Source organism: Colias eurytheme, chromosome 8 (assembly GCF_061535395.1).
Source record: "Colias eurytheme isolate Ceu_HAF_F1 chromosome 8, ilColEury1 Martin Lab GWU primary, whole genome shotgun sequence".
NCBI classification, from domain to species: domain Eukaryota; kingdom Metazoa; phylum Arthropoda; class Insecta; order Lepidoptera; family Pieridae; genus Colias; species Colias eurytheme.
Genome location: NC_142987.1, coordinates 9,792,614 through 9,809,235, shown reverse-complemented (window position 1 = coordinate 9,809,235; position 16,622 = coordinate 9,792,614). Strand labels below are relative to the sequence as shown.

The 16,622-nt window shown below is 32.7% G+C and overlaps 1 protein-coding gene across 2 annotated transcripts in view; it reads right to left on the bottom strand.

Moving 5' to 3' along the window:
* Window positions 1-16,622, bottom strand: part of LOC149906734 (solute carrier family 23 member 2) — a 48,035-nt gene that overhangs the window by 31,096 nt on the left and 317 nt on the right. For both annotated transcript variants that reach the window (XM_090104908.1, XM_090104909.1), the window contains exons 2-6: window positions 15,943-15,997; window positions 12,929-13,033; window positions 11,256-11,376; window positions 9,561-9,794; window positions 9,208-9,343 (exon numbers count right to left, since the gene is read on the bottom strand). In XM_090104908.1, coding sequence (XP_089961034.1) covers window positions 9,208-9,343; window positions 9,561-9,794; window positions 11,256-11,376; window positions 12,929-13,033; window positions 15,943-15,990 — 644 coding nt within the window. In that variant the 5' untranslated portion in view covers window positions 15,991-15,997. The remainder of the gene's footprint in view (window positions 1-9,207; window positions 9,344-9,560; window positions 9,795-11,255; window positions 11,377-12,928; window positions 13,034-15,942; window positions 15,998-16,622) is intronic.

The window sequence follows — 16,622 nt, the reverse complement described above, 5'->3', positions numbered from 1 at the left end:
AGACTTTTGCAGCCAACATTCAGTTAAAATAATTACATCTAAGTTGATATCCATCGCTACGAGTAGGCAAAGTAAATCGTTGAAATTTTTGGTAATGCTTCTGATATTAATGTGCATTATGTTAAGCGAGCTTTCAGTAAGATTTATATATTTTTTACATTGTTCTGGAAAACATGTATATGAAGAGCAGACAATGAGATTGTCCAACTCGTCGTTTATATCATTTACAGGAGCCATTGAGTATAGTTAATAGACTTAATAATAATTGACTTTTGATGTTTCGGAATGCAAGGCAATTTTTACTTAAGTATACACGCGATGGGATATTATGTATGGAGGTTTGGAGAGAGAATGTGTTTAATGAAATGCAAGTGTTCTGTGTTAAATTAGTGCGAGAGAAATGAGAAATGTTATTAAATTTTAAACATGGTATAGAGTGATGCGGGCGGTGCAGAATAATTAATGAATGTGTTTTATTGTTTGTAGTAGTGAGTACAAGTATGCTGAAGTTATAAATGGGAAATTAAAATGTGATTTTAAATTGTATGTGTGTGTAATCCTTTCTATATAGATATTATTAATTACATTAATTATAACTATTATGAAGAGATAAGATCGATTTACAAAGGTTATGCTAAATATACAGATAGTATCATTATATACGACAAAACTTTCAAAAAATTTGGAATATAGTCATTGATTAGTATTGTTAAGTGATTGTAACTCACGCAATGTTTGTTCTGACTTAACGAGGATTTGTTTGGCGCCTGGAATTTTTCTTAGAAATATGTTTCCATTTGTTGTCCAACAGTAATTGTAATTATTATGTTTTGCAAAGTCCTTGGCAGCAAGAAACAGCTTTCTCGAGCTAGCGTAAAGGTGTTCTGATACATATATTGGACGATCTTCTCCAGGCAAGCCGATACTATGAGTAGTAAGGCGATGATCTTTCGAATGTTTTTTATTGAAGCTTCTTAGGGAGGTAACAATTTGATTTTTTAGTTGCACGTTACTAAGCTCGGCGACGATGGGTCTTATGGTTCCTGTTTTACCTGGTAATCGATATACATCCCGGATATTTGTTTCACCCAGCGTCACGTCTACTGCGGAACAAACTTTTTTGACTATATTTGACAGTTGTGATGTAGATTCTTTGTCCTCTGGTGGAATGTTGCGTATTTCGATTGTAGAAGCCCTAGTTGAGCGCTGGATATCCTGTAATTTTGTTTCAAGGCACTTAATACTTTCTCTGTATGTTTGTTTCTCCTTTTGTAAAGTTTCAATTTGTTTAAGCATGTCATCATACTGTTTATTAATAAAGGTGATAGTTTTTTCGATTTCAAGATTAGATTTTTGAATAGCAATGTTTTGTAGTTTTATCTCAGCCATTTCGGAAGATAGTTTATTTAAAGCTGAGCTTTGGTCTTCACAGAATTTCTTTAGATACGATTCTTGTTCATTTTTCCATGCTTTCAATATTTGATGTATATCGATAGAAGAATCCTTGGTATCCGAGTCCGGAGAAGAACTTATGTATGTATTTCGAAATAAATTAACATAAACATCCGTATTCCCGTAAATGTATGCAAATATTAAGTTTCCTTGAAGCGATAGTTCACCTACATTTCGGAATTTATGGTAAATACTGTAATATGGAACATATCCTAAACTTCGAGCGTAGAAATTACATATATATATAGAAAGACAAATAGACGTAACCCGATACGCACGAGTATGGAACATCAACCTGCATAGTATACATGTTTGTAATTGCTATATCAACAAGGAACTTTATTTAGGCTGTTAATTAATAGTTAACCAATTAGTTAATCTTCAGATTTGTCTATATAAGGTATCCACTTATCTATACTAATATAATAAAGCTGAAGTTTGTTTGTTGAAAGCACAGAACAGATATATGTTCTGTGGTTGAAAGCGCTAAACTCAGGAAGTAATGGTCCGATTTGAAAAATTATTTCGGTGTTAGATAGCCCATTTATCTTTACTAGACGATCATCCCAACTCGAGACAATATGTTTGATATTTAGTTTTATAGCATTCAAAATGCTTTAAAAATACGAACTTTGTTAAAGAATAGAAAAAATTATATCCCACCTCGTGTTCGAAATTTTTCTATTCTTTCCTAAGAAGATGTTTCCTAAGAACAGATCTTCCTTTGTTTTTTAGTTTCAGTTTTTTTTCCATACTGACTGATGTTACGCCTTATAAAGCTCGAATAATGTAGCTTTCTATGGTGAAGAAATTTTGACGGCGATCCAACTTTTTTCTTAGTAATAAATGTTCAAAAATAGACTTTCCTATTTACCATATTAATATGTAAAATATGACATAAACACTCCCTTTCATCTTATAAATATCTCGGTCAACTAAAAACTCTTCGTCACCGGAGGGCACTTAAAAAGAACTTTTAATGTTATTGCCCGTAGACGTTTCTCATTAAATTTAATATAAAGTAGCTTAATAACCCTTTGAGAATGAAACTTGAAACTCGGAAAACGTAAGAAATTTATATACTTACCTACCGTGAACTTTAAAATTCTCTGCGAAATAAAAATGACTTATGTTTGAGAAATTTTGGAGGCTTTTTCGCATTGAGTATTATTCCACTGCCCTAGTTTCTGCCCTAAATCGTAAATAAAGGTAAAAAACAAAGTATTATTATACGTTATAATAGCCTGTTAAATGTTAATCCAGATTATAAATTGCCCGTGTGCTCATTTCATTCTAATCCGTTTAGTGAAATTAATAGCCACTTTTTTTATTCCACTCAATAATAGTAGGAAAGGAAAACATGTAAGAGTAACAAAAACAAATAAAACAGATTATAAAATACTAGCTGCGCTCCGCGGTTTCACCCGCGTGGCTCCGCTTCTGTTTGTCTTAGCGTGATGAGATAGCCTACAAGCCTTCCTCGATAAATGGGCTATCCAACACTGAAATAATTTTTCAAATCGGACCATTAGTTCTTGAGATTAGCGCGTTCAAACAAACAAATTCTTCAGCTTAATAATATTAGTGTAGATAACTCATAGCTTACAGATTTAATGAATAGATTACAGATTTAAGCTTGATAAGAACGGTAAGTTTTGCTCAAACTTATTTGTTCTTTGATAGCCAAAATGGCCAAAATAGTACGTTTATAATCTAGTATCATATAATATAGGAAGTGTAACACCTTATATTATAACAAGCACTTATACCTAGTATAGTATTATATTATCTGTATTCATAATTAATATAATAAAGAGCTATAAAAGCAGCACGTTACAACCAAATAAAACATCAATTTTAGATGCGCGATGCAGATACGATCGATACGGGCTCACTTGTTGCGTGCCGCGACCTGGTTGCCATGGCAACGGCCCCTGCCCAGATCAACCTAGCCGGGTATTCTAGGAATTTTTCATTGAGCTAGCTTAGCCCGGTCCGGTAAAAGTATGGGCTTTAATTGGGTTATGAGTTATGACGTAAATAGGGCAATGTAAAATATAGGTACAATTTTAGTAGTTGGATGAAGGTAACCTCTTAATAAAATAAATAATTGTGTTTAAGTGAACGTTATAAGTCTTTTCAATGTTTATTTCATCGCTTCGATGAGGGATTTGTCATAGTAGATGTAATATAACTTCCTCCGAAACGGCTGGACAGATTCTTATGAAATTTTTTGTGCATATCGGGTAGATCCGAGAATAGAACATGTACTCTTCCTACCCCCTATATAATAAGATAGATAGGTCAGCTAGAGTTTTTTTTTTTTTTTGTTGTTATTTTCCTACTCAATGCATTGTTTCAGATGGATAGTTTTGAGATGTTCAAGTAGCATTATTAGTATTTGTTCAGAGTACCTAGCTTTCAAAGTAGTAACTGGCAGATAGAAGAATGAAAATATTTTAAAGACAAAGACTATCAAAGCTTATGTACGTTGTGGATTTCACAGACAAAGTTTTAATCCAAACAAATATAATATAACTAGAAAATTTATCAAAGAAACGTTGAGCGCAACGAAACCATAATCTGCAAGATGCAGCGTGAGCTAAGAAAATAAAAATATTTATACAACCCTCGTCGTTCTGTTTATTTCGAAGCGATGGCTTAAGCAATGTTTAATAAAAACGTGAAAACGTTGAAATGCTGTAAAATAAAATAAAACGCGGTGTAAGCTCAGTTGCATAAGGGAAAATGTTTTTAAACTTTTCTAGAAATCGCTAGGGCATTATCGCATCGACGAAGTTTGTTTCAACAATTTTCCGTTCGGAAATACATCGAACGTGACTGCTCGTTCAGTTTGCAAGTTTTTAATTAGAAGTTATCGCGGTTATGCAAGGTTCTATCGAACTATTTGCATATTCAGTGTGGAATCGTGGTAAGACTTACAGGAAAATGATGCTCTGATTAAAGCGCATAGAATTTTGTGTCAGATAATTTGACGACAATAACCGAGAGGAAAAATTGTTATTAGTTTTTACAATAATACATGCATTATGTACCTACCATTTGTATAATGCAACATTGTCTTTGCTATAGTAGCATTTCCGGATTACCTACAATGTCAGAAAGATAGACCTTTATATGTCTAAATTCAAGATTAAAATATCCCACCAAAAACATTTTCATATGTCTAAATTCAAGATTAAAATATCCGAAAATATCACATAAGCCAAATCTGTGAACGAAATTCATGAAGCGCCGCGCAGTCCTGGCTCAGCTAGTATAATATGAATGACGAAATCTCAGTGGCAAACGTTTTCAATTTCGGCCTAAACTCACGAATGAACATTTATCGGAGCCCGGGGCACTATTCCCGGCGAATTACAAACGAGTATAGCAGAACGTTTGATTGGTTCCACAAACTTTCAGCTTCGTCTATTTATTTGATGTTTGGAAACTACACAAGAGTAACACTATAAAGGTACATTTTGTTTGAATCTGAGGATGATTGCAGTGCAATGAATTAATGCTTTTTTTATACTTTAATGAGCAGGAACCCCGTTTTAGTAATTACGACTTACGAGTATAACAAGTTTCTACCTCAAACCGACAGAATGAGGAGTATTGCAGATCATTTATTTGCAGGTACAAAGAACAGTAAAACATCTAATTCAGGATGATTACCACTTATGGAAAACCAATAAATAATAGCAACAAAGAAAGAGTAGCCAACCGAAATAAAAAACGCACCCCTCATTAATTAGCCACTATAATTTCTAAAGAGTATTGTTTCTTATTTATCCAAATGGGAGAAATTTGAGAAATCATCTTTTGAAATACATACTAACAAATTACAAAGGTACGGGAAAAAATATGCACCTATGCAAACTACAACACAAACAAAATAACAAAGAAGTTCCAATCCTAGAAATCATCTAACCCTATAGCTCCTGTGGGGAACATAGCGAAAGTCGAAACATTACTATGCGCCAGAATGGTTTTCAATCAGATTTCAAAGGCTTGACAGTGTAGTGGAAAGGATCAGTCACTAGTGCAAATATTTTGCTTTCCAAAGCAAAAAGGAACTTTGTGTACACAAGGAAGTGGAACAAAGTCCGAAATGTCAAAGGTCGTCGCCCGCTGCAGTATTGATTTTAACACTCGTGCAGCTTTATATGGGCTATTTCACTATGATAGATTGGATCAAATTGCAGATTCTTAAGACTGTCTTGTTGTATATCTGTACCAATGTAATCCTTTAAGTTCCTAAGTTAATCGGAACCAGAAATATTTAGAAACATTTAAACTTATAGGTATAGCGACCCAGAAATATTTAGAAACTTTTAAACTTATAGGTCGACCCAGAAATATTTAGAAACTTTTAAACTTACATAGCGACTTAATAACCTGATGAATTTGATAACCTTAATCTATCATCCCAATATTATCCACCATATAACAAAAATGAATGAATGAATGAATGAAAAATACTTTATTGCACACTTAATACAGGATTATAAACTAAGAACCATACAAGTAACAACATGAACAGAGGGCGGTCTTATCGCTGTAAGCGATTTCTGCCAGACAACCCGAAAATTTAGAAGGATTACATTTATGGTGGTGGTGCATTACAAACTTAAAATTTTGATTTGAACTAAAATAAAATGAATAATAAATAAATATAATTATAATTTAAAAATGTACGTAATCAAGAAAATATAGGTTTCTATGTGTAATCAAAATGAATCGCCATGTAAGCGTAAAACTCGATAAGAGTGCTAGATCAATTCGGCTCATTTTTTTTACGTTTTTGTTAAGGCACTAGAAAGGTTCTTATCGAAAGAAAAATCGTTAAGGAGGAAAAGGGCAGAACAACCTCTGCTGGGTCAGTGTCAAAACTGAATCACCAAAATCAAATGTGTTGCTAAGCGCAAAACTCGAGAACGGCTGAACCGATTCCGTTAATTTTTTGTTTTAATATTCCTTGAAGTAGGAGAATGCTTCTTATGTCGAGAAAACGTAAATATGTACCACGGGCCAAGCCGGAGCGGACCGCTGGTTTTAAATATTAATTAGATACATGAAATTATGTACAACATAGGATAATTAACATGCCCAAGTACCAGGCGGACAGCATTGCAAGAAGATCAGCGTATCAAAGTGTTAGTTAAAGGATTGAATCGTTTCAATCCCCAAGATTAACAAATAAGCTCAATTTCCTATCCGAACCCTTTTGCACGTGTAGAATACACGTGTTTCACTTTATACGAGAAAACACGTTTCTATTCAGGATAGTCTTGAGGATCAAACTAGATTTGAATCTTTATCTAATGTTATTACTTAGCAGAAAGCCATGTCTTCGTTTGTGATATTAGATATTTGCGGTTTATTAAGTTCTTTAATTTATTTATAAAAATAAAATATACAAGGGACAATTATAGTCTAAAATAGCTCCTTCTTTTATTATTTTTTATTAGAAAGTAAAATATGTACTTTTTTAAAATGCACGTGCAAAATCTTTGTTTTAGGTAAATTAAGCTATTTCAGTCGTATTATAAATGCTCAAAAATGCGCTAAAAATGACTGATAACGAAATTACTATTTAGCAAGAGCTATTTATATATAGACTAGCGGTCCGCCCCGGCTTCGCCCGTGGTACATATGAAAAATAGATGTTGGCCGATTCTCAGACTTACCCGATATGCACAGAAAATTTCATGAGAATCGGTCCACCCGTTTCGGAGGAGTATGCAGACTAACATTGTGACACGAGAATTTTATATATAAGACTAGCGGTCCGCCCCGGCTTCGCCCGTGGTACATATGAAAAATAGATGTTGGCCGATTCTCAGACTTACCCGATATGCACAGAAAATTTCATGAGAATCGGTCCACCCGTTTCGGAGGAGTATGCAGACTAACATTGTGACACGAGAATTTTATATATAAGAAGATATAACCTATAGATATAGATATTAGATAACCTAATAAATAGGTAATAACTTTATATATGAAATTATTGAAATACCAAAGTTCACGCAGATATCCTAGACAGTGAAACTTAACGCCTACGCATTTCATGAAATTTGACCTTAACCTTTAGATGTGTAACCTAGAATTATTATGAATGAACACATAACTACCTAAAAGTAAGCTTTTAAAAAGGATTCATATTTTCTTTCTTATTAATATTATAACATGAAATGTGTGAGGATGGATGGATGATTGACGTGCAAACTATTGAACGAATTTTGATAAAAAAAAATAAAAAAATAAAATTATATTTATTTGCCAAAAGGAAAGGCACAAACTTAACTGACCCGGTGACGGTGTCACTGATGTCGATTTTAGTGCCGCTAAATTTTCGGGTCAGATAATTTTGTGGCACTGTACCAGTATTAAACATAAGGCATAATAGAAAAATTAAAATAGTTTGGAAAATCCAAAAGTGCACGCCTCATAATTTTTTTTTAATAATTATTTATTAATTATTATTTTTGTTTATTTAATAACAATTAAACCACATCGAATCAGACCCTGAAAAATGAAAGGGTTCTATTCCTGAGCATACTCAAGCGTAAGAGAAAAAAAAAGACTCGATTAGTAAAGTATTTCGGTCGCTATCGTGTTAACAAGAAAATCCTCCGCACATACAGACACACGGACGTCCAAGACAGAACTTTTTTAAACTGTTTTTTAACTAGTTTAAATAACAAAATGACATCAAAAATATCAAAAAAAATAGTTAAAAATAGTGTTTTTTCTTAATATGTGTGTGTATGTATTATCTTACAAGTGCAATGTATGATACATAAAGACATTTTAAGTTTGAAAAATCAGATGTTTTGCGCGAAGTGACAGTAGTACCCACCTCAACGCTTCGCTTATGAGGCGTGCAATAACTACGTTAAAAAAACCAACTTCAAAAACGGAAAATTAAAAAATAAAAAAAGGTTGGATATATTATTAATTAAGTACTAGGTACATATTTTTTAGATGTGCTATTTCTAAATACGTTAGATATCGGTGCACGGGCTTAGTACTAAGTGCTTAGTGCTTGACTAATATACCGGTGAAATTTAGAACCTCCTCCTTTTTTAAGTCGGTTAAAATGTATATACTAATAATAGAAAAGGTTATTGGAAATCATAATCAGTATATTTCGCTCCGGGGCCCGGGGGCCACAGCCCACAGGCCTCCCATGTGAATAGATGTCACATGTCGGGAAACTTTTTGGTTCTACCGGTTTAATCACGTTTGTAACATCGTGTGGATAATTTGTAAATTTCATTATTAGTTCATAAAGTTTTCCTTTTCCTATACAATTTCCAAATTATTATGTAAATATGGTGTGGGATAATTCTTTAAAAAATGTAGCTCTTTAAAAAATAGTAAAGATAGGTAAGTAAGAAAGACATCCGTATAAACTTGCTACCTATCTAGTGATTTCAAAACTATTTACAATTTTTATAAAAATAAAATACTTAGTAAAGTTTTGTGTATAGCTTAGTTCAAGCAATTCAATATGCAATGATGCGTTGTTTGTATTTTGGCGTATAGCTGTGACGTAGCGTAGAGAAGTATAGTGTAGCGAATGTAGCGTGATAGCGTAGCGTAGCGTAGCGTGACGTAGCGTGACGTAGCGTAATGTAGCGTACCTATCTATTGTAGCGTGGTGTAGCGTACCTATTGTAGCGTGGTGTAGCGTGGTGTAGCGAGGTGTAGCGTAGTATAATGTAATGTCCTGTAACTTACCCAGCCGCGATCCCCCACTGCTGCGAAGCCGCCGCCGCTGCATGGTCGAATAACGTGAGACCTACTAGTGCTACTGTTGGTGCTATTGTGAGTGGCGTCACGTAGTGGAGCAACGAGCCGATCAGGCCGAAGTAGCCTAGACGTAAACGCACAATTAAGTAAAAGCACAAACGCTTTTAAACATATACTTATTATGTACATAGATACAAACATGGACGCGCGCGAAAAAACCGCGCACAGGCACAAAATTAAAAAATCGTATATTAAATGAATGTTCTAGAAAAATTACAGATATTACCTTTCAAAATACTAACAGATTTAAAGTGAAACACTCAAACCTAATAAAAACTTACCTCCAAACACTTGAAACAGCGCAGAAACAGCAATAGCACCAGACAATTCGCACATCCTACTGGTCCAGACTGTTCTCCTCTCTTCTGGACTCATAGCAGCCAGCGTGGCTTGTTCTGGGCACTTCCACGCTGGGAGACCGAGTATTGCTAGCGTGGGCACTAGGAAGGATATAGTCCCGCCTTGTACTATGGGCAGACGACAGCCGAATGTCGCTTGTAGCCAGGTTATGAGCCCTGAATTATTGATTTTCAGGTTTTAAAGTCATATTTGCTGTTTTATGTATTTTTCATGATATCTTCAATAATTCATACTATGTATTTGAAATGAAATGAAAATAAAAATAGATATAAATGAAACCATTTAAACTATTTTAGAGTTAATTGTGGTTTTAATATTGTAATAAATGTAAAATAGTTATTCGACTGGTAGTCCAGGTATGGACTGGATGGACGGGAAGAAGAACAATAGTAACCTTTGCTTCGAAAACTAATTTCAAAATTTCATAATATTAGTTACGTTTGATATAATATAGAAGGTTAAAAACAATAGGAGAAATAAGTAGCCGTCACTTGAACTATGTGACTGTAATGACCTTTCAGGACGTGGGAATATTACGTAACTAAATAGATACAAGTTTAATAATTATTATATTTCTATGCGTAATTGGAATAATGATAATAATAGAGAAATAATGAAACAATTTCTGAACCTTATAATTATTTAATACGTAATATGTATTATGTTATAATTAAACACGTATTTGAAGCCGCGATATAAATGTTTTTTTAGTGACAAAGCACGCCCTATCTTCCATCATTGGGGAGCCATCAGTCACAAACAAAATGAATAATTCGGAATTTGATACTCTGAATGAGGTCACAGAGACTTTCCAAGCGGAATCTACCGCGATAATATTGTTAGTCTATTAATTGAAGTAAAGTTAAGCCAACAACAACTTACATTAAGAAATTGCTTTTATATTTTAGTCTATTGTCAGAAACATGTTCATATACGGTTACATTTTTTAACAAGTAGTTGGTTTTATATAAGTAGTTTATGGTTTTGTGAAAATATAGCAAAAATTCAAAACGTCGCAGTTTTTATCGACTTATGAACCCTAATTGGTTCGTAAGTTTAGCTATTTTCCGAATTTCTCAAAATTTTAATTATATTATGCAATAAAAATAACGCAAAATAGCATAGAAAACACGTGCATCGTAATCTTATAAAATCTAAATTATCTACGTATTTAACAAAGCATATCAAAGATAACAGTTTAAACATAATAAAGAAAATCCTCAGTGGAAAATCTATTCGGTTTATCTCAAACGCTTGAGAAGGCGGTATTTATTCATTATGATAAGGTGATAATATCATATTATTATCTCATTGAAATCATGAAACTCAAGCCTTCTAAAGTCATCTATCTTCAGTAATCTTTTGGGAAAGGGGTTTATCTTTTTAAGGTGATTGCACTAAGAGAGTTATAATTTTATATGTATGTATGTAAGTTTTTTTGGCATTCCTTGTAGTAGCATTTCAATATTTCGACTCTTTTATCTACATAGAATTATTAAAAAATAATGACTTTTAGTCAATGTGTACCCACAGATATAACTTCTATTTTACAGTTTACTACCTACATATAGCTTCCTTAACTTAAAAATGACAAGTTAAATACCATATTTTCTTACCTGTAACAAAAATCATAGTGGATATAATATTAGATCTATCCGGGTCGGTATCCTCCATACATAGCGCGGGGCACAGGATGAACGGTATCGCTACTATGGCCCCGATCATGGTTAGGTAGTGCTGAAAATTATTACAGAAGATTGAAAGATAAAGTAGGGACATCATTTGTTGTAAAAACTTCAGGAAAAATAATACGAGTAAAAATGAGGTTTAGACTTTGGTCATAATTACATAGGTACTATGTTTTTTGTCAAATTTCGCAATTTTACATTAGGCCGTGTAGGTACCTTTCACATTTTTCTCAGTTTTTATGAAATTTTTTCAATGAAATAGCTTATAATCTAAAATACAATAAAGACTATGTATTGTTTATTTTGACCTTTTTAATATTGAGGGCACAGCTATACCAGCCATTTATTTAAAACAGACTTTTTATAAAATAATAGTAGTGCATAAAATCCATTGCGTCAAATAAAGGTGAGCTCCACTTGACCACTTGCAAACAAGCAATGTATTTGCACAAATAATTGAAATTATTTCTCTGCACATTGTTTACTTAAAAATTGCACTTCGTGACTTATTTATTGTTTTCATTTACAATTTATGTCCATCTCGTGATTGTGAATTTTCAGTTTTTACAGTCGATACTTTTTGTTTAAGTTAATTTATTTTTTCAATGTTGTTGAAAAATAAACAATTTGGGAAGTTTAAACTGAAAAATTAATTTCAATTTTCATTGACGGATAAACTGAAATTAATTTTTGTCAAATTTAAGTTTGTAGGTAAAGATATTATTATATTACATACGAGAACAAGTTAAATGACAATGTATTTTACGTGTAACAATATAATGTAAAATCTATTTACCTTCTATACCTTATAATGATCCTTATTACATAATAGATACCATCACAGATCACAGAAACTAAAGGGAGATATGGTTAGGGGGCGGGGCCGGTGTCGCAGCAATATGCCCAAAAAAAGAACAAGCTGTATACGTACGTCACTTACAATCTAGTGTGCGAACGAATAGTCGCTCTCATATTTTTGTGTGATGACACGCACACAACGCGAAGTATTGTTTTGATTTTGTTTACTGCAGTTGTGTGCGTAAATTTGTAATGAGACACAGGCACAGAATACATAATAGTAGCTAAACGCTACAGAACGGACACTCTCCGCCTCCCGCCAAAATTAAACTTACCTCACCCCCGCGCGATCAGACATAAAATGGGCCATATTTTTCTGCAAGGACGATACGCAACGAAGATTGACAACATTAATCAAATTGACTTAAAGTAATTTTATTATTTTGGATTTGTGATTATCGTTTTTCGTAGAAAATGGTTAGATATTGTGCTGTTTACGGATGTATTTCATCAGAAAAACGCGAATTTTTTTTTACGCTAGTCACAAATGTGCCAACCATAAAGCGTTAACACACACATTTGCAGTCTCTACAGTGTGACTGTCAAAACGATCATTTTGTATGGAGTGTCCGGGGTGTGACACAGGTTTCGTACTCAGCGCAAGCGATTGGCATCTCTCTAGATCTCTATGGATACCATAATATTTGTTAATATCTTAGAGCATTCAACCAACATGCTCTAACTTTAATATAGAAGGATAAAAATGATTAAGATACCTATATAGAAATTAATATAGAACTTACTTGTAGAGCCATAAAGATGCAAAGATACCATGGTGGTATATCATCAATACCATATGTGACGTTGCCTTTACGAACCTCCTTTTGTCCATTTATATTATTGGTCTCCTGAAATAAGAAATTGATAAAATTATCATCATCATCACCATCGTCATCATAATGTTTCCATCACCGATTGGAAATAGTTACAAGAGCAATGGTTACACAAATTGATAATGGGTTTGAACAATTGAACCCTATATATGTATATAAAAATGAAACCCGTTTTGCGTTGTCACGGCATCACGTGTGAACGGCTGAACCGATTTCGATAATTCTTTTTTTATTATAGGTATTCCTTGAAGTACGAGGATAGTTCTTATGTAGAGAAAACGTAAATATGTACCTACCACGGGCGGAACGCTAATCCCACTAATTTGCAAGACTATTATCTATCGAATCTATTTAGCTGAAATATAATAGGTATTAGGAGACCGTGGAGTATATACAAACAGGGGCTTATATATTTTAGCTCAAGTAAATATTATGTACTAGTTACGTAAAAATTGTTTATTTCTTTTGCGCTATTTTTAACCAAATGAAATTAATACATATCTACATAATAAACAGTTTCTGAATAGGTATAATATTACATAATATTTATGGAAATATATTTCCTTTAATCTTTGTAATTACCACCTTTATAATTTGTTGGTCGTTTGAAATAATATGCCTGATATCTGATTCACCCTTACACAAATACAAGATTTTATTATGTAACGTTAATATAATTGCAATATTATTTAAATATATGGGTATCTACTAGAGATATGAACTGTTTTGCTTTATACTTTTTAATACTTTTTACCTTTTTTTATAGTGGAGAATGCATTTAGTTTAGGCATACCCAGAGCGCTCGGGGAAAGGACCCTGGGTTACGTTAACATATTAACGCAACTATCCCTGTATTAACCCATTGAGCCCCGAACGGCCCGATCGGTCCACGACACAATAGATTTTCTATTGTGTCTGTGATTCCGGGGCCTGAGTTATTAAAGAATAAATACTATCACATGCTATCACTATATCGATGTGAAGATTGAAATCGTTAATAAAGTTTTCGCGTTTTATTTATTTTTGAATGTGTCTTTCAACAAAACTGAGCCATGTTGGTTCCGTGTGTATGTTTGTACCGCATATAGTTGACTTAAAATACCAAGTCACGGTTCAAACACAACCACATCATGTGTTAATCGAGCATGGTTCACACTTCCATAATAAATACAATATGTTCTTAGCAAATTGGAAAAATAAACAACTACTTGAAGCATGCGAAAAACGATGTTCTTTAGTGATTTATTAAACCTGAATTAAAATATAATCGAAACTTTTGGTATAGGTATATATCTTATTTTTTGTGCTTTACCAATATTTATTTTAAATGGGTGCTGTTTTTTAAATTCTTAAGTTAATAAGTACGTTAGGTACGTTTTAAGGAAAAGTTGCCAATCACTACATAGTATAAAACAAAATCGCTTTCCCTGTCCCTATGTCCCTATGTCCCTATGTCCCTATGTCCCTTTGTACGCTTAAATCTTTGAAACTACGCAACGGATTTTGATGCGGTTTTTTTAATAGATAGAGTGATTCAAGAGGAAGGTTTATATGTATAATAACATCCAATAAATAGTGGAGAAGTACTGTTATTTTTGAGGTTTCTTATGTGATGTCGTAAAAAATTACATTTTTTCCGCTTACATTGCAAACGCAGGCTGAACCCTACGAGTTTTATCAAAATAATGTACTAAGTATTATACACATTGAAAAGGTCTACAGAAAAGTCCGCGATGGTATATGTCTTTCTCTTATGGATAACCCACAATAACTTTTTTTTGTCATTTACTTTTTACGACAAATAATGGCTAATTTTCGATGCTATTTTAACCAATACTTACAGCATTAATCCTTAACCAATTAAATACCTTGAATACATTGTTCATTTAATATAGATCTATATTGCCCTTACACCGTATAATTTAAGTGAATATTTTCGAAGATATTACAGATTTAAAAATTGCGGGACGTAGCGTTTGCGGCGGTACCGGCCGGCCGGCAGCGGGCCGCTATGTTTTTATATACAACGTTCACAGTTTTTCCGTAGTGTATTAATTAGTATCAGCATTGCACCCGTGCGAAGCCGGGGCTGGTCGCTAGTATATAATATAAGAAGCTAAAAATAATTATCGTGTATCTATAGTCAAAGGCATTTACGAAGGCCTGATATTTTTCTTAGTCTATATTTTTACAAAGTTTATTTAAACTCGACCATTTATTTCACCGTTTACTCATAAATTATAGTACGGTCTATACTATCATAAAACAAACATATTTAAAACAAGTTTTATTAAGTAACTACCATAAGAATAATAAGTGGCTTATTTAAATGCGAACACCCGTGTTATTAATAAGCGATTGATTTTTACAATTATGGCAATTTATATAAAGGAAAATCATAAATCTCTATACCTATATAAAGTTCTAATAGGTGGAATATATTTAAATCGTCTGTGATAGACGTTAAGGCCTATGAATAGGTTGAAAATGAAAAACTGCAAGTGATTATGTAAGTATAATTATAAATTTATTAATTTAAAATACGCATTTCGCCATGTACAATCATTTCAGTCCAGATCATCTGTTTTTAAACCTATTGAAAATCAACTTAGGTAATAACCTGTGGTAATAACATAAACAAAAAGCTATCAGAATTCGAACCTAATGAACATTATAACCACATCGTAACGTCAACAATCAATTGACTTAATTGTCCTTTTTGTCAGGCCACTGACATTTTTATCGTGACATCTTATTTTGTATCATTAGGTACGAGGATTTAAAGCACAGTATGTATCAAATTTTATTACGAAATCGCGGCAATTTTACAGAATTACTAAACCACAGATTAACTAGTAAATAGTTCAAACTAAAAATATGATAAGCTTAATGAAATTTAAAGTTAATATAATAATGTTCCTTACCGTTTCGTTCAAGTTCTCCAATCCAATTTGTATGTTTTCGTGGACCATGGTTTAACTGAAAAATAGCATTTAATTATGATTAGGCAACTAATTTTAAAGATCTCTCGTGACTCTTTCATAAAGTTGTACCACAGTAATTGTCGTGTAATTGTACACTAAAAAAATGTTATTGATCCGAGTTCCCGCCAAAATCAAAGGTACCTACAGATGTTTTACAATAATTAGTAATGTTTTTTTTTTAATTAAAATGTCACCAACACGTCATAGATGTTTTCCGTGTTTTGTTTTTTCGACAGATAAGAACAACAATAAACAAAATAATGAAAATTTATTTTTTACTGAAATACAAATGATTAAAAAATAATGTTTAATATGATAACTAATATTCCAATAAAAAAAAATTGTAGGTATGCATTGAGTGACCCATTTATAATGACGGATGCTATCTAATAAAAGTTTAATATCTTACGATAGATCCCCTCGCTTTCATTACAACAGATGATTTATCTTTGATCATTCAGAAAAATAGATAATGCGCAAGTTAAGTAATTTAAATCAATGATACATAAGACTATATTATATGCCTGTTTTATGCAATTGACACATGAAACATTATACGTACAACCTATAGGAACATATTAAATGAAAATATAATTGATATTATATATTATATAATATAT